The 19,296-nt window shown below is 39.8% G+C and overlaps 1 protein-coding gene across 3 annotated transcripts in view; it reads left to right on the top strand.

Moving 5' to 3' along the window:
- The window catches only part of Exoc6 (exocyst complex component 6), a 139,452-nt gene that overhangs the window by 32,416 nt on the left and 87,740 nt on the right, over positions 1-19,296 (top strand). For all 3 annotated transcript variants that reach the window (XM_028773486.1, XM_028773484.1, XM_028773485.1), the window contains exons 7-13: positions 672-827; positions 4,419-4,487; positions 8,164-8,247; positions 12,505-12,551; positions 12,686-12,806; positions 14,664-14,735; positions 16,790-16,887. In XM_028773486.1, the coding sequence (XP_028629319.1) occupies positions 672-827; positions 4,419-4,487; positions 8,164-8,247; positions 12,505-12,551; positions 12,686-12,806; positions 14,664-14,735; positions 16,790-16,887 (647 nt within the window). The remainder of the gene's footprint in view (positions 1-671; positions 828-4,418; positions 4,488-8,163; positions 8,248-12,504; positions 12,552-12,685; positions 12,807-14,663; positions 14,736-16,789; positions 16,888-19,296) is intronic.

A 19,296-nucleotide genomic window follows, 5' to 3' on the forward strand; every position in this document is an offset into this window, starting at 1 on the left:
AATAAGAAAACGTTGGGTTTGGGAGGTGGCTCAGTGGTGAAAGGCTTGCTGCTCAAGCAGAGGCCCTGAGTTTGATCCCCAGAACCCACATAAAAAAGCCAGACATGGCGTTTGCTTGCAATGTCAGACCTGAGAAGGCAGCTATGGGCAGATCACTTGGTCAGGCCCAGGTCCCAGTGAGAGATCTCATCTCAGTAAAACAAAACAAAACAGGATTCCTGAGGAAAGAGGCTTCAGTGTGACCCCAAAGCACATGCCTCCTCCACCCCTGACACAAATAAGAAAAATCTTATATAGAAAAAGGAATATGTTATGAACAATTTTGAATTTTTTTTTAACACTGCACATAGTGATAGACAACTATAAACCTAGCACTTGGGGAGCTGAAGCAGAAGATCTCATGTGTATGGCCAGCCTGTGATAAATAGTGAGTTCCAGTTCAGCCAGGCTAGGCAACAAGAGTCTGTCAAATATGTAAGTGGGTAGTTAGGTGGGAGGATGGATGGATGGATGATGGATGGATGGATGGATGATGGATGGATAGATGATGGGTGGATGATGATGGATGGATGATGGATGGATGGATGATGGATAGATAGATGGTAAATGTTGGAACAGTTTTGACTAGAACCAATTTTGAAATAACATGAACCTTGTTCTCCTGAAAATAGGCACAACAGCAGAAGAGCTTCAGCGTCGCTCTGCAGAAGCAAAATAACATGAGGTTTGGGAAAAACATGCATGTAAATAATGACAGGATTCTAGAAGAAAAGAATGACGTCATACTGAAGCACGCACTTGAGGAGGAGGCCGAGAATGACGAGGAGGTACCGGATTTCTCTCTGCTTTAGAAGTTACTGAATGCTTTCTTCCCTCATGAACGGCTGTGTCTTCTATGTGCAGATTGACTTATGCTCATCAGTGCATAGTGCACAGCGAGTGATCTGGGCTATTAGACTACATGATAAAAGACAAGCAGGATACACTGCAGATTATGTGTCTCTAGGAGTAGAGCAGAGCTGTTCGGCATAATTGATAGTAAAACTGAATCTACTCTCTCTCCTTGTTAGTAATGGTATTTGAACTAGCTAAGACAAAGTTTTATTACATAATTTTTTGATCCTGTTATTTGGTCTGACTCTAGATAGCTTCCCATATTATATTAATTATATTATACATGTGTGTAGTGTTGTTTGTTTAATGTGCATGTGAATATACAGGTACATATGGATATGAGTGCATGTTTGTTTATGTAGAGGCTAGAGGTGAATATCAGGTGCGTTCCTAATCATTCTCTATCTTAATATTTTCTTAATTTAAATTTCATGTGTGCATGTGTGTGTGTGTGTATGTATGTGCGTGTGCATGCGTGCGCATGCACACATACACACATGAATGACATGTGGAAGAATGTGTGTTGCACAGTGGGTGTATGGAGGTCAGAGGACAACTTGGTGGGGTTGTGTCTTTCCTTCCATCTCTTACATGGGCTCCAGGGATCAAACCCAGGTGGTCAGGCTTGTGTGACAAGCCCTGAGCCATCTAATTGAGGCCTCCCTCAGGTTTTCTGATTGTCTAGGCTGACTGGGGAATGAGTCCCAGAGACCCACTGTTCCCTTCAGTGCTGGAATTATAGCTGGATGCTGCCACTCCTCGAGTCCTGTGTGGGTTCTGGGGATCCAAACTCAGTTCCTTATGCTTTTACAGTAAGCACTTTGTGGGCTGAGCAGTCTCTCTGATGCACTGCCATTTTATTTCAATTTGTATTGAGGTGCTACAGAGTAATTCTGTTGTAGCCTCTGTTAAGCTTTAAATTTTTTAGTTAAATATTTGAAAACGTCATAGAGTGTATTTTGAGCATGCCCACCACCCAGCTCCACCCCTTAACACCCTTTAATTCCCCCGTCCCTTCCCACCGACTTTGAAGTTATATCTTCCTTCCTTTCTTTCTTTCTCCTCCTCTTCTTCCTTCTCCTTTTTCTTCTTTTTTTCCTTTTTCTTCCTCCTTTCCCACTGAATTCAGTTTGTGTTGCCAAGCTAGTCCTGGGGATGGGACCTACCCTGGCCTGTGGTTGACCCACCAGAGATCACACCATTAATAAAACAAGCAAAATGCCTTCCCCTCTCCCAGCAGCTGTATAATGCCAGTGGCTCCTCAGCTAGTGGTGGATTGCATGTCTGCCTTCTATGCTGGGAGTCTGTCCGCCTGGAGCTTGCATGGGTTTTGTGCATGCTGTCACACTTGCTGTCAGTTCGTATGTGCAGCTGCCCTGCTACATCTGGAAACACCATACCTACCATCTCTGGCCCTTACGGTCTTTTCACTCCTCCACAAGGGTCCCCGAGCCTTGGGGTGAGGGATGTGAAAGGATGTCCAATTTAGGGGCACTTCACAGCCTTTTGTTCCCTGCATGTTGAACAATTGGGGGTATCTGTGATTAACTGTCCTCTTGTAAAAATTATTTATTTATTTATTTATTTATTTATTTATTTATTTATTTATATTGTATGTGCATGGATGTTTTGCTTGTATGTATGTCTGTATGAGAAGCTCAGATCCCCTGGAAATGCAGTTACATTGTGAACTGCCATGTGTTTGCTAGGAATTGAACCCTGGTCCTCTGGAAGAGCAGTCAGTGCTCTTAACCACTGATCTCTCCAGCCTTGTTAATTGTTATCTTTTTTATTTTTTTAAGCCTCAACTGTCTAGAAACCTTAAAATTACCTTTAATTTTTAATTTTTTCTATCCAAATTTATTCTTTCATTCTATTGTTTCATAAAATTTTTCACTGTGCCACAAGGTCATCTGTTGAGTCTGCCTTGTATTATTGTTAATATTTTGAAATGTTTACTTTTAATCTGTATGTGTCTCTTTGTGTGATTATGGATGCTCTGGAGCTGGAGTCCACGTTGAGGTACGAGGCTGATGACAGAAAGGCCCTTGGTCGCTGTCTGCTTTAGTCACTGGGGCAGGGCCCCTCAGGTGACCTCAGAACTGTTCAGCTGCTAGCTAGTTCTGGAGATACCCTGTTCCCACAGTTGAGAGGAATGCTGGGTTTATAAGAGGCCTGCCACACCTACCTGGCATTCATGTGGGTCGGGGGATCTGAACTCTGGCCTTTGCACCTGAGTGGCAAGGCAAGCAATTACTTACTGAGCCATCTCTCCAGTTTGAATCCTTTATTTCAAATGAGTGGTTTTAAAAGTAGAGCTAAGGACGTGTAGATAGCTCAGTGATGAGATGCTTGTAGAAGGCCCTGCTAAAAAACGTTTATACGGAAGAGGGACAACCTGTGCTGCATTTCATTCTGAGAAATCACTGAGCAGCTGACGCTGCCTTCTGTATAGGTCGTCACTGAAGACAAATAGAATTAGGTTTTTAGGTTGAATTTTGAGATAGTATGCAAGTTGCAAGCATGATTTCAATATGAGACACTCTATAAAATTGACATTTTTGTTCTTGATATTTAGAGGATGTTTGTGTTTTTTTCTCCTTTGGAGCTGTGGATGGTAGAAACAGACCATTTTTACCTCAGTTTCCCCTGTCTGCTTTGCACATCTCTGACTGTTGGTAGCATTAGAGTCCTAGGCGGCTGTAAGTCCATTGCTTAGGGTACTTGGTTGCTTCCTCTTTCTTTGGCTCTCTCTTACTATTTCTATATTTTGCATTTGTAGTTTTTCCCTAATAAGTGAGAGTATAATCTATCTAGGATTTATGAGAATAGAAATGTGTTCTTTTTATAAAAGGATTCACAAACTTCTCAAGTTTGAGAGACTTTATTCCATTTTTAATTAATCCTGAGAAATATTTTTTGCATTATAATACAATATGAATACTTTCTATATATTCTAGAAGAAGCTGCCATGCATCTTAAAATTGATAATCCTAATTTTAAGTAGCTATGAGGTTTCTTTTTAATGGTTCATGGGAGAATAGTGAGAGTGTCTCATTTGAAGCAGTGGTGGAGATCGTGAGTTTGCTACTTCAGATGGTACTTTGTTTAAAGCTAGAATGTAGACTCACGAGTTACCTTTGAACACAGCAACAATGAGCATGTAGTTATCACAGCAGTGTTCTGACTGTCCACCCAGGGTATACAGACATGTTTTCGAGCTGGGGAGGTAGCTCAGTGGAGTGCCTGCCTGCCTGCCATGCGCAAGGCGCTGGCATCTCTTCCCAGGATAGGAGAAAAAGGTATTTTTATTTTTGTAATCTATAATAGTCAGCAACTGTAGCAAACACATAAGGAATAAGCTACAAAAACACCAAAGTGGAGTGAAATGGGGTTTGTTTATCTTGTACGCCTCCTATGGGAGAATTAAGTAAATATGAAAGTCTGTGAATCACTGTCTGTCGTTAACTCGGTATTATCTAATAGTTTAACCTATCAGTTTTAAAAATAGATTTATTTTTCAGGTCTTAACTGTTCAAGATCTCGTTGACTTTTCCCCTGTCTACCGATGCTTGCACATTTATTCTGCTTTGGTGAGTATATTTGTTGATTCTGACCTTGTGTAGACCCAGGGTGATTGTGTACTTTTGATATGCTAAGTGTGTCATAGTCTGTATCATCTAGGTCTGTGTAAGTGCACACCCTCCGATGTTCACAGAATGACGACATCGGTCCGTTTCTCAGAACAGACCCCAGTCTGTAAGTGAAGGAGTTACCCATTTTTAAATAATCACTTTATGGAGATGCAGTTCAGGGCCAGGATGTAGCTCTGCTGTAGAGTGTCTTTGTAGCACGTGTGAAGCCCTGGATGTAGAGTTGGATGCATTTGATTCTTTGGTGGTTCTCACAGGTTCGTCTGCTCTTCTGGTGTGTGCAGTTGCTTTAGTCCTCATGTGTTGCTAGATTGGTAGCTGTGGATTGCTTTTGTTTGTGTTTACCTCAGAGTTTCCTATTTCTTCCTCAATTTTAAAAGATGCTCTTGCTGGGTGTGGAGCGTTGGTTGACAGTTACTTACTCTTGGGGCTTCAAGTAGGTTGCTTCATACATACTTCCTTGGCTTTCAGGGTTTTTGCTGAGAGCTCTGAGGTAATTCTGTGGGTTTGCTTTTGTAACAAGTTTGTATTTTCCCCTTGTGACGTTCCTCAGTCTTTCTTAGCCTATTGTCGTAGCATTTTATCTGTAATGTGGCATGGATGAATTCTTTTTGGTCATGTTTGTTGAGGCCTTCCAGTTTCTTTCATGCTTTGGTATCCATATATTTTCTTACATTTGGGATTCTTTTTGGTAGTAATTTCCTTTAAAGTGTTTTCTGTACCTTTGGTTTGCTCTTCAGTTCCTTCTTCACCATGAATGTTTAGGCTTGTTCTTCTGATCATGTCTGAGAATTCTTGAAAGCTCTGGTCATACTTATGTTTTGTTTTTTTTTTTTTTTTTACTTTATTGCTGTCTGAAGTTTTCTCAACCTTACTCAATACTCAGTGCTCTTTGTCCTGACGCTGTAGCCTCTCCTGTGCTCCAGTCTCTGTCCTGTTGCTGTAGTCTGTCCTGTGCTCCAGTCTCTGTCCTGTTGCTGTAGTCTGTCCTGTGGTCCAGTCTCCTGATTGCCAGATGCTCTCTGTCATGTCTAGTCTCTTGGTGGCACTTTCCACTAAGATATTTGATTTATTGAGCTTTTCATCTCCCATGTTTACTTTGCTTCTTTCCCAACTTCTGTTCTTTGATGAATTCTTCATTCTTGTTGCTGGTTTGTCAGACTCCAGGCTGATGACATCTCTTCATCTAATTCTTGCTTTAACCCTTTACTGAGGTCATTGGTCGTTATAAAGACATTCCCATGAATTATTTGACATTTCATCCATTCAGATATTTGGATTCATTTTTCTTTAAGGAATTACAGACTTCTAGACCAGTCATTCTGTCTTGTTTCATAACATTCCTCATGGATTTCTGTGCTGTGGTTTGCTTAATTTTGAGGATTTTTTTTTTCTTACCACTCTTACTTTGTGGAAGTCTTCTTAGTAGATAGCCTTCTGGCTTCGTGATCCCCAGTAAAGGACATTTTTAAAAAATTGCAATCTCTAAATCACAGTGTAGAGTTTGAAGGGAAAAGGACATTATTGCTAATGTAGTAAAATCCTTGTTAAAATGTTCGGTTCCAGCTGAGTGTAGTAATGCATGCTTGTACTCTGAGCACTCAGAAGGGAGAGGCGAGAGAATGGCTGTAAAACTGGAAGCTACCTAGGGCTACACAGCAGGCTTTGTTAAAACAAAACAAAATAAATGGGTAGAAAACTTTAGAGCTTAATTTCTAACAGCAATAAACATTAAGTATTAAAAAAATTGAATTAAAAATAAAGTGTTAACCTGAAAAAAATTAAGAAAATCAAATATATTAAATTATATAAAATATAAAAGATATTAACTCTGATTATAGGTTTGTGTGTTTTTTACTAATTTTATGTTTATTAGAACATAGCACATGTTTATGCTGTTTGGATCCATTAAGTACTAATGAGAATAATTTATTCCTGAAGTAAAATAATAATTTGAACATCTAAGTCCTTGTAAGCTCCGGAAGAAAATAAACATCAGAACAGTTTACGTTAGAAAATACATTTGGACAGAATATATTAAATCAGTAAAATTGAGTCATAAGTTGTTCAGAAGTAAAGGGATGAATGTCAGTGGTGTGTGGGAGCGCTCCTCGTACCTTAAACACATGGTGCTTGGCTCTGTCTAAATGAGGCTGGAACACTTTATTTTAAAATTCTAGCATTTATATTATGCTTCATGTCATATCGTCTACATTTTTCCAGACTCGTAGTAACACGCTTTCACTTAATGGATTACAACTGGACCATCAGTAGCAGTTATTTTGAAGTACTGACAGCTGGAGCACAAGAGCATTAGAAGGCTTCCCATAGGAGAGACTTACATTTTTGTCTGCATTATGAATTTACTTCAGATGACATTTAAAAGAGTAATGGTTTTGTAGCTACTTAATTATAAAGAAAATAAATCAAACTTTTCTGTTGAAAGTTTTTTCTTTTTTCTTTTCTTTTTTAAAAAAAGATTTATTTATTTTATGTATATGAGTACATGTCACTCTCTTCAGACACACCAGAAGAGGGCATTGGATTTCATTACAGACGGTTGCGAGCCACCATGTGGTTGCTGGGAATTGAACTCAGGACTTCTGGAAGAGCAGTCAGTGTTCTTAACCACTGAGCCATCTCTTCAGCCCTGAATTATTTTTCTGTTTTTAAATTTTCTTTTTGAGCCGGGCAGTGGTGGCGCATGCCTTTAATTCCAGCACTTGGGAGGCAGAGGCAGGTGGATTTCTGAGTTTGAGGCCAGCCTAGTCTACAGAGTGAGTTCCAGGACAGCCAGGACTATACAGACAAATCCTGTCTCGAAAAAACCAAAAATAAATAAGTAAATAAATAAATAGATAAATAAATAAATTTTCTTTTTGTTTGTTTTTGTTATTATTGTTTTGGAGTCTTAGATGAAGAAGAGATGGTGATTCCCAACTTTTTCTTTAACTGAGAGAATTCTTATTAAGCAGAGAGACTGGAGTGTATCTGTCTGTGTTATTGTGTTTAGCAAAGTTCACTTATTTGTTGCATGGTGCAGTGGGAGGGAAGTATGAACTGTTATAGAATAACTGAAAATAACCTGTGTTGGGACACTAGGGAAAGCTTTCTCAGGCTCATGACATTCAGGAAGAGTCGTGAAAGATGAGTAAAAATGTCATAGAGAGAATGTGAGCTAGGACCCGCCCATCAGGGAGAGCATATGTAAGAGCCTGAAAGTGGACGGACGAGGGCAGTGTCCTGGATGCTCTGACAGCGTATGGCTGGCATGGAGAGAGAGGCATGCTGTAGCCTTTGACAGATGCTTTCCTTATTTAACATCTTTCACTGAGAACCATATTTTAGCTTGCTCAGTGAGAAGTCTGTAAAGTTTAAGTTGTAAATTAGGAAAATGTCTAATTTAGGTAATTTCCAAATAAAATTGCTACTTTTGAGCTATAATGCCAACTCCTTTTTCTTGACCTCCAGTGTGGAATGCCATTTGTCATATACAAGCCAGTTTGGAAAATTAACATAAGTCTCAGAGGATGAAGAAAGCTGTCTCAGCAGGGGCAGGGAAGGGAAGGAGGGAGGTGGGAGAGGCCACCACAATCATCATTCTCCTGTTCTTTAGGGTGATGAAGAAACATTTGAAAATTATTACCGGAAGCAAAGGAAGAAGCAGGCACGCCTGGTTCTGCAGCCGCAGTCGAGTGTGGTGAGTGTGGTTTCCTGTGCCCGTGGCATGGTGCTTGCACTTGTACTTGGCCTTATTTTTCTGAGCATGGATCACTGCTCATTCACATATAAATATTTATTGAACACCTACTGTTTCTAGTCATTGATTTAAGTGCCAAGTGTACAATAGTGAGCAAAACTGGGTCAGTCTTTTCTCTCGTGAGTTTACATTCTATTAGAAAAGATAGACACTGACTTAAAAACAGATAAGCAAAATGTCAGGGAGTGATAATTTGTCTCTGACAATATGGTAAACTGGGCTATGATCACATTGAACAAAACAATTAAACACAGCGGATAGATTTTCTTTGTATTTTTATTTTTAGTTTATGTGTCTGTGGCAGGGGTAGGTCTGCACATGTGACTAGGGGTACTAGTCACTGCAGAGGCCAGAAGAAGGCATTAGATCCCCTGGAACTGGAAAAACTGGTGGTTGTTTGTCTCTTCATAGGTTCTGGGAACTGAACTCAGGTCGTCTGTAAGAGCAGCAAGTGCTCTTGTCCACTGAGGCATTTTTCTAGCCACAGGGTAGACTTAAAAAAAGAGAATTAGATTTTTCTTAAACATACTGAGGATCTGGCAGAAAAGTAAATGAAGCCGGAAACTTTGACTGTGGTGACATTGACATGACTAAATGTGTTTGTAACTCACAGACACTACACATGAAAAAACACCTCAGCGCATCCACCTGCTGTGACCTACATGAAGGCTGAAGCTCGGGTAGCTTTGATGAGGCACTGAGTGCAGCTTTCATCCTAAGAGCATCTGTGGGATAGGAAAGTGAGTTCTGAGTAACTCTAGGGTCAAACCTCGAGCACTGGAAGCAGCCGTCCCTGTAAGAGATAGCCTTACTTGTAATTTGGGGCTTCAGAGAGCTTTCAGCCCATTGTTAAAATGGCCAGGAGATAAAACCATCTAAAAAACTCGCAACAATTAATGATGAATAAACCAGCTTTAAAAACAGAAAAAGAAGATTTTCAAATAGATATTTTTATTTCAGATAGACAGACAATGTACATACACATGAGAATGTTGTTTAGTATAAATTTTTATCAGGAAAATGTAAATGAGAGCTACAAGGAATTACTGCCATATATGTATGGAATGCCTTACATTAAAGAGATTGACAGTGTTAGGTGCCGGTAAGGATGTGGGACTCAGCAACGGGAATTATCTTACACTTCTGGTGGGTATAAAAATAATATTGTTACTGTGAAAAATGGTTTGGCAATTTGTAATAACAAATTATTGTGCAACCCTAAGACCCCCCCACCCGTAGTCATTCATGAGAAATGAGAATGTATCTTTATACAATGGCTCATATGTAAATGTTTATAATAACAAAATCTAGAACTGCCCTCAATCTCTGTGAACTCATTAATAGATTACATCATTATGAATAAACGTATTACTGTGCTTGGATTTATTGAGGAACACACAAATATATATGGATGTATTTTAAAAACACCATTCTAAGTGAAAACATTGAGATATATGAAATTGGTACAGTGTGGTTCATGTAATTGAAATTTTTGAAAAAGCAAAACTATAGGACAAAATGGAGTCAGTGGTGGCCAAGGCCTGGGCATCCAGCAGGATAGTTCACTGCAGGGAGGCATGCGGAAGCTTTATGAGATACAGCTAGGGATACATGCACATCTTTCTGTCCCAACTGGTAATTATACAGGACATCCTTGTATCAGAGCTCAGTGATGGAGGGCTGGCTTGGCATGCGGTTGAGTTCAATCCCAAGCAGCACACCAACAGGCAGGGGACAAAAATAAATAGCTCCTAGAAGGTCTTAGAGGGCTGACATGTATCCAATGTATCCAATAAGAAGACTGGAACATCCTCAGTTCTGAAGGGAAGTCACATCAGTCTCAGGTCCAGTATCTAGTGGAAGAAGGGCAAGCAGATGTTTTCAAAGAAGACTGAATGGAGTCTGCTGCCAAGACACCTTTGCTAAAGACTTTTTAAAGGAAAAGGCAGTGTGCTGGAGAGGTGGCTCAGAGATTAAGAGAACTGGTTGCTCATCTAGAGGTCCCAGGTTCTTAGCACCCACCTTCCTGTGCTCTTGGCACTGTATGCACATGATGCATAGATACACACTCAAGCAAACAGACACATGAAGTAAAAATAAAGTCCCCCTTCTCCCCCTCTCTCTCTCGCGTGTGTGTGTGTGTGTGTGTGTGTTACAATGCATGTGTGGAGATCACAAGACAACTTGAGGCAGTTGGTTCTCTCCACCACGTAGTTTCTGGGGATGGGGCATGGTTCTGTCTACCATGTGATTCTTGGTGATTGAACTCACATTATAGGCTTAGTGACAAGTGGCCTTTACCTGCCAAGTCATCTGATCAGCCCTTAATGCTGTTAAAAAGTATTAACAAGGCAGGAGATGTCTCAGAGGATAAGGCCACCTGCCTCCAATCCTCTTGACCTGAGTTCAAGGCTTGGGACCCACAGGATGGAAGGAAAGAGGATATTCTTACAGGTGTTCTCCATCCATGGAAACACACACACATCAGTAAATGTAATACAAATGTAACACAGATAACATACACATGAATAAACGAATAATTAGCAAAAGTATTAATCATCATTACTCCTTTCAACTGAAAGAGACCCCGATGTTTGACATTTTTAATCACAATTATGGAATACATTTAGTTTCTTTTCTAGTTACTATGATAAATAGCTTGAAAATCAACTTGGGAGGAAAGATTTATGTTAGCCCACAGCCAGGTTACTGTCCACTGAAGCAGGAAGTCACAGCATCAGGAATTTGAGAGAACCGGTCACATCACATCCATGCAGAAGAAGAGATGATTAGACCTGCGCTTGGATCCCTGTCTTTTAGAATGAATGAATGAAAATCCAGGCCTCAAGTGCAGAAAATAGTGCCACCCACTCCTAGAGCAGCTCTTCCCACAATGAAGCAATCAAGGCAAATCCTCACAGAAATGACCACAGCTAACCAGATGTAGAGACAGACAGTCCCCTGTGAGGCTCCAGACTGTGTTGTGTTATAACCAGCCATCACCTAGAACTTACTTGAAACATATGCAGGCATGTGCGTATGTGCGCATACATGCTTTGCTTGCCTGTGTGTGTGTGAATGCGTGTAGGTATGTGCTAGTATTTATGGAGGCTGGAGGCTAATGTGGGAAAATTACCCTCCATCTCTTTTTCACTTTATTCTTTGCAGGAGGGTCTCTAATCAAACCCAGAGCTCACTGCTATAGCTAGTCTTGCTAGCCTGCTTACTCCAGGGATCCCTTTGTCTTCCTCCTGAGGCTAGAGTTACTGGTCCACTGCCTGTTTGCACAGCAGTTACATTCATTCTGATCCTCACACTTGCCGAGCAAGGCTTTAGCCACAGCTGTCTCCCTAGCCCCACCCCAGCCCATTCTTCCGGTATTTGATTTGGGTTGTAAATGGCATAAAAGTGTTACTAGTGGAATTTAAAAGGTTTTGGTAGAGGATATAATGTTCTCGTAGCTATTTGAGATCTATCGCCTGATAGCTTTGTGAGACTAGATCATAGTGGGTAAGCCTAGAACCTGGGACGAGGTAGGATGGAGAGGTATTAGTGCAAATGGAAGATACGTTGGCTTCAACCAGTCAGAAGTAGGTTCTAAACTCTTATTTACCTTTTACCTTTTTTTTTTTTTTTTTGGTTTTTCGAGACAGGGTTTCTCTGTGTAGCACTGGCTGTCCTGAAACTCACTCTGTAGACCAGGCTGACTCTGTAGACTCAGAAATCCGCCTACCTCTGCCTCCCCCCCAAGTGCTGGGATTAAAGGCGTAGGCCACCACTGGCCGGAACCTTTTACCATTTTATTACCGCTTTCCTTTTGGATACACATTCCACAAGGGCCTGCAGGACCCTCAGGGCGACACAGTGGGTAAAGCTGCTTGTCGCTGTTCTGGCTTCTATAAAGGTGGACGGAGGCAACCAACTCCATAGGGTTGTCTTGACTTCTCCATGCCTACAGTGACACGTGTCCATGCAGAGACGTGCCATGTATTCACATACACAATAATAAAATGTTTTGAATGTACAATCCATGAGAGAAAGGACTTTTTGTTATTTTCAAGTATATCCTTGATACCTAATTAGTAAGCAGAACTTTGTAGGCTCTCAATAAATATTTATTAATCAGGTTATAGTGACTTGAAACTTTTATGTTACTGTATTTATTGGTTTAAATTGATTTTTATTTTTCATTTGAAGCATGAAACAGTTGATGGCTATAGAAGATATTTCACTCAAATTGTAGGGTATGTATCTAATATGGAAGAAACTATTTACTGATTTTATTCAAGTTTGTTAAAAGTCAGTTAAATAATTATTTTCTACTTGCACTTTTTCCCTTTCCCCTAAACACATGCTGTGTGGGTAATTGCTATTTTAGGTTCTTTGTTGTGGAAGATCACATTTTACATGTGACCCAAGGACTAGTCACCAGGGCATACACTGATGAACTCTGGAACATGGCCCTCTCAAAGATAATCGCTGTCCTCAGAGCTCACTCAGTAAGTCAGACCCGTTACATTAATAATCATAATTTAATTTGATTTGTATAATGTGGAAAACCACACCTTTATTACTTAGCATTTTTAGATAATTGCTCAGATTTGTAAGTGGTAATATCAAGATTTCTTTATGGTGCACAAGGCTGTGCTATTGGAGCTGACTGGGGCTTCTCAAGACACTTTTATTTGAGTATTACAGAAAATGAGAAATTAGACTGGTCTCATTAGTTTCCACTGACCTCTTCATTAGCTCTCCAGGCAACACTGGGAAGAAAGGGGTTTTAATTATTCCAGATTTTTTTGTTTCCAAAATCAACTCTCCCATTAAAACTCAGCAGAGCTGGTTTGAGAACATTTATCGTTTTAAAAAATCTGCAATTTTTACAGTTTGAACTCATTTGAAATAATAAACCTCCACATAATGAGAGTTCATTTTTAATGGGAAAAAAAATTAAATGATCAACTACCTTATTAATGCCCTTAGTGGAAATAGCTAGTTTTAGTTGTTTGCCTTCAGTAAAGTAGCCTTATACTTAAAATTTTGTATTCAGTTATTATAATTGGTAATTAAGATTTAAAGTAGGTGAAAAGGGGAATCTTATGATATTTAGGTTATGAATATACTATATTTATGCTTATTAGGATTTTAGATTTATAGATTGTTTTGATAACATTGGCAATAAAACTTTTAAAAATATTTTGGTAATTAAAATATTTTGGGGGTGCTGGGAATGAAATCTAGGGCCTCATGGACACAAGGAAGTGCTCTCCCACTGAGCTAGCCCTGTCTAAGAATGATATATTTTATCATGATTTATATTGAAACCAGCTCCAAGTACATGCAGTTATGCCATATTCCTATTAAATCAAAATAATAGGAATTAATTAAATTGTCCTCTGAGAGGCTCCATCCAGCAGCCAGTGGAAACAGATACAGAGACCCACAGCCAAACATTAGATGGAGCTCAGGGAATCTTATGGAAGAGTTGGGAGAAAGACTGGGGACCCGAACAAGACAGGGATTCTACAGGAAGACCAACAGAGTCAACTAACCTGGACCCTTGGGGGCTCCCAGAGACTGACTCACCGACCAGAGCTAGCACAGGCTGGACCTAGGCCTCCTGCATATAAGTAGTGGATGAGCAGCTTGGTCCCCAACAACAGGAGTCGGAGATGTCCCTGAATCTGTTGCCTGCCTCCTTTGGATCCTGTTCTCTTAAATGGACTGCCTTATCTGGCCTCAGTGGGAGAGGGTGTGCCTAGTCCTGCAGTGACCTGATGCTCCTGGAGGGGGTTAGTAGTGGGACGAGGTGTTACCTAGAAGGGGGCTGTTCCTTTTTAAAAGAGAAAGGGAGGGAGGAACAGAGAGTGAAGGTACAGGGAGAGGGGGAGCTGATATTGGGATGTAAAGTGAATAAATGAAAAAGTGAATTAAAAAGAGAGAATGAAGTAATTGCTCCGTTTTTTTTTAAAGTATTAACTTTTTTTGGTAAATTATTAAGAAAAACTTAAATTGCATTCTTACATTGGAAAAGGTAATATGTCTTTTTAAGACTGAGAATAGATACATAATGGAACTAGAAATGTATGGTGTAATGGAGACCATTGTTAGAGTTTGTAATTAGTTTTTCAAAAACATAAAGATTTACTGAAATATAAGCATCCTTTCTTTCCCGTGGAGAGCTTGTCTTATATGTCCTGTTACAGTCTTTTCTTAAACATACTGAGGACAGGAAAGCAGCCTTGAATCTTACTAACTCAGATCTTAAGGACAAAGTTTCAGGTTCTCATGTCTTACCTTTAACTTCTGTTCGTTGTTTTGTGCGTCTTCATTTGCCCCTGACCTCCGTCCTGCAGTCTTACTGTACTGACCCTGACCTTGTCCTGGAGTTGAAGAATCTCATCGTCATTTTTGCAGATACTTTGCAGGTAGGTGATAACCTAACCTTCAGATGGTGATGATTTTGAGTATGTAAAGGACATAAAAAATATAGACTGTGACTTTTATTATATTGTAGATTAATGGTACTAAATCAGTAGTAATAAATGCTTATGTATATATATTGATGTTCTACCGAGAGCTGTACACAACACCTCCTTTGCAGTTTTGAATCTTGGACAGAACTCAGGAGACACTAGCACCTTTTGAAATACGGATCATTTCAGTGAGCCTATAGTATTTTTATAACTTAAAAAATGAAGGCCACAGCCAAGAATGGTGGTTCATACCTTTAATTCAGCACTTGTTAGGCATATAGCTGTGAGTTTGAGGCAGCCTGGTTTACATAGCTAGTTCCAGGACAGCCAGGGCACAGAGAAACCTTGTCTTAACAAAACAAAGCAACCAAACCAAACAAATAAAATAAAAGAGGCTGGAGATGTAATCTCTGTAGCTGTAGAGGGGCTGAGGCAGGAGGATCTTAAGTTTGAGATCAACTTCGGCTACATAGGGAGCTCTTGGGATCTGGGCGGGGTAATTATTAACAGCAAAATGAACCTAAGCTTGCTGAGATGGCTCAGCAGGTAAAGGCTAATGACCTGTGTTCCATCCTTGAGACACTCATAGTGGAAGGAAAAACTGACTCCTGCAAGCTGTCCTCCAACAAGTAAATAAATAAATATAATAAAAAATTAAAAGGGTCTATAGCTTTAAAATATTTCAGAAGCGTTAAGTGAAATAAAATAGATTTCTGTCAGTGCCTTTCTCTCAATAAATGTATACCATAAGGTTCCAAAGTGATATGGCTGGCTATGCAGTATCCCCTAATACCTGTCATGTCACTGGGGACACTGTACAGTCACAGGTACTGGAGATACTGTACGGTATTATGCAACATTCTCAGTTCATGTGACACTTGAACATTTTTCTCTCTCTTAGAACATTTTTTAAAATCTATAGTTTCAAAAAATATACTTTGGGAGAGATGTGTCATCAGTTAAGAGCGCATACTGTCTTTCCAGAGGACATGAGTTTGGTCCCCAGCACCCATGTCAGGTGGCCACAGCCACTTGTTAATCTGGCTCCGGGGAATCTGATGCCTCTGGCCCCGTGGGAACCTACACACATATCCCATACACATACAGACACACACACAATTGTAAAAGATAATGAAAGGAAATGCTGGTATGAGCGATTTGCTTTATCTTAAGTGTCTTTGCATGGTTGTTTTCTCTCTTCTTGGAGCTAAGGAGAGTACTCCACCAGCTTCCTTGTAAGTGTTTTATTACCTTATATATTTATTAATTTGAATGGTCTGTTTGATATTGAAAGAGTGATGTGGAATGTCTTTTCTCTTTATAAGTTTTGTGATACCTATGTCTATCAAACTGATCTCCTTACATTAATAAATTTTATTTGGGGTTTCCTTTTAGGGGCTCCTTTGTGAGTAAGTCAGGGATGCTCTGTGTATAGTCTAGTACACACTCCTTATCTTTTTGTACGGCCGTGACAAACAGTTCTGGGACCAGCATTTTAAAAATAGTTGAGCCGGGCAGTGGTGGCGCATGCCTTTAATCCCATCCCAGCACTTGGGAGGCAGAGGCAGGCTGATTTCTGAGTTCAAGGCCAGCCTGGTCTACAGAGTGAGTTCCAGGACAGCCAGGGCTACACAGAGAAACCCTGTCTCGGAAAACCAAAAATAAATAAATAAATAAATAAATAAATAAATAAATAAATAAAGTTGAATCTGGAGTATTTGATAAATTCCAAGGAACTTGGTAGGAGTCAAATAAAAGTTAAAGGTGGTTTCTAAGTAATGGAGACATCGGAAGAGCAACAGTGTTGGTGATGTAAAACTGTGAGTCAGGTGTGTGGTGTGGTGGATATGAGGGCCTGGCTGCCTTCACTGGTGGTGTGGAGAGGTGGCACAGGAGTGTGAGGAAAGACGTTCAGACTGTAGTAATGAAGCCAATGAGAAGCTTGACTGAGATCAGTGACCGTTTAAAACACACTTGACTCAGCCGTCCTTTTCTTTGTATCTTAGGGTTATGGCTTTCCAGTCAACCGACTCTTTGACCTTTTATTTGAAATAAGAGACCAGTATAATGAAACACTGCTGAAGAAATGGGCTGGTATTTTCAGGTGAGTTTAAGCTGTGGTGCCTTGAATAAGTTTGTTAAACACTTAACCAGTTGGTTTTGCATATAGTAGTAAGAATGCTTGTAGTCAATGTCTGCTGTGGTAAACAGCATACAACTTTTAGAACTGCAGTTGCATGAAGCACTTTCACACTGTTGGGACTCCAGGGCTTCTCTCCAGAACCCTCGCATCCAAAACAGAAACTACACCCGTTAGACAGTAACTCCGGCTCAGCTTCCTCCAGCCCTGACAACCGCGGCCCCATCTTGCCTCTTAAATTTGACTACTCTAGAATCTCGTTTAGTGGAATTGAGGGACATTTGCTTATTTGTGTTGTAATTGGTTCACTTGGCGTGTCATCGTGGTCTGTTTATGCCGGGGGGGGGGGGGGCAATCAGAGCTACATTCCCTTTTACGTCTAGACCATATTACATCTTATGTCTGCCACGTTTTCTCTGCAGTGAACTATCCTGCTGGGTGCCCAGGCCTATCCTGGTGGTTGCCCAGGCCTTGGCCACCACTGACCCATTTTGTCCTATAGTTTTGCCTTTTCAAAAATTTCAATTACATGAACTACACTATACCAATTTTATATATCTAAATGTTTTCATTTAGAATGGTGCTCTCTCTCTCTCTCTCTCTCTCTCTCTCTCTCTCTCTCTCTCTCCACACACACACACACACACACACACACACACACACACACATATGGTTTTATTGTGTTCTTCAATAAACCCAAGCACAGTAATATGTTTATTCATATTAATGTAATTTGTCCACTAATGAGTTCACCGACATTGAGGACGGTTGTTTTATGGGCTGTTTTAATATTGTTGTAAGCACAAGTGTGCCTGTATCCGAGGACCTGTTTTAGATACTTTGGAGCTTATTCTCAGAAGTGGGATACTGGATCATATGACCATTTAGTTTTCATTGGGGGGGGGGGGGCGACTGCCATACTTTTTTCCATAGTGGATGAACCATTTATAATCTATTTATTTATACTTTAGTTTTAGTATCTGTAATTTTTCTAGTAAATGCTTAGATATTTATAAGGCTATACGTATTTCAAGATATTTTACATTGATAGCACACATTTATGCCTTTTAAATCTGGCTTGGGTTGGGTGCTGTTTATATAATATAACTACCTTAGAAATCCTAAAGTCTCTAAGTAGGATGAGTGCTTTTGTTTAATTTTGTGTCTTGAAAGTCATGGACTGAAATATTCAAGTATCTATGGGAGTTTGCATTGCTATTAAAAGAGAAGTATACTCCCTTTATGACTAAAACATTTTCCCTTCTCTTTTTTCCCTGGGTCCCCCCTTGACTTCCTTCTCTGCTTCTTTCTCTCTTCCAGAAAAAAGTCACTCAGTTTCTTACATATGGGTTGCTACAAAGTAAGATAGAATTAATATAATAGTATGTTATTAAAATAAAAACATCCAAATGATTTCATAGGAACTTAGTACTTACTCCAGCAGTTTTCAAAACTGAAGGTTAACCTTCTGAGTTCTGTAATAAAAATGCTTTGTAAATCCCAAAGTGGCTTGTGAGGTCATAGACCTGCATTAAATTTAGCTAAACAAATCCTTATTTAGCTAAACTTACTGTATTAGCATTTATATATTTCATAGTATATTTTCATTTATTACTTTTTGGGGGAGTTGCAATGTTGCAGATTGAGGGCAGAGCTTCTGCGATGCTAGGCTAGTACTCTGCCACAGACCGCATCTCTAGGCCTTTTAACTTCTATTTTTAAAATGTTTTCCATTTGTTTATTTAGTATATATGTGTGTGCACATGTGTGTACCCATGCATATGTAGGAGTTAGATATTTCTTTCTACCATGTGGTTTTGGGAGATCAAACTCAGGTGTCAGGTACATTTACCCATTGGACTCTCTCACTGACCCAGGCCTTTTTATTTTAGAACAACAACTTGCTAAATTTCCCAGGCTGAGATCACTGTGTGGCCCACATAGGCCTTGAACTTGTTTTCCTGCCATGACCTTTCAAGAGGCTGGAGTTTTGGTGTGCTTAATAAGATTTAAGAGTTTTTCTTCATCAGGGCCCTGACACAGATGGATAATTGGCAATATTTGTATATAACTAGCATCAGTTTTTATATCATATGTTCTATGATATAATCCTATAATTTAATGTGATGTCTATATAGAGAGAGTCCTAGATTGATGCTGGCATTTGAAGGCTTCTTTAGGAGATTTTCTAACAATGACTGATTGTCTAAAGCTTTGGGGTCATTCCTCCCCAAGACTATGCGAACTGTAAAATATTTTTCTCACTGAGAAGCTAAGGTATTTGTTCAAATAGAGATGGAATAGATATGAATAGAATAGAATAGAATAGAGTAGAGTAGAGTAGAGTAGAGTAGAGTAGAGTAGAGTAGAGTA

This window comes from Grammomys surdaster, unplaced genomic scaffold, assembly GCF_004785775.1.
Source record: "Grammomys surdaster isolate TR1022 unplaced genomic scaffold, NIH_TR_1.0 229, whole genome shotgun sequence".
Lineage (NCBI taxonomy): Eukaryota > Metazoa > Chordata > Mammalia > Rodentia > Muridae > Grammomys > Grammomys surdaster.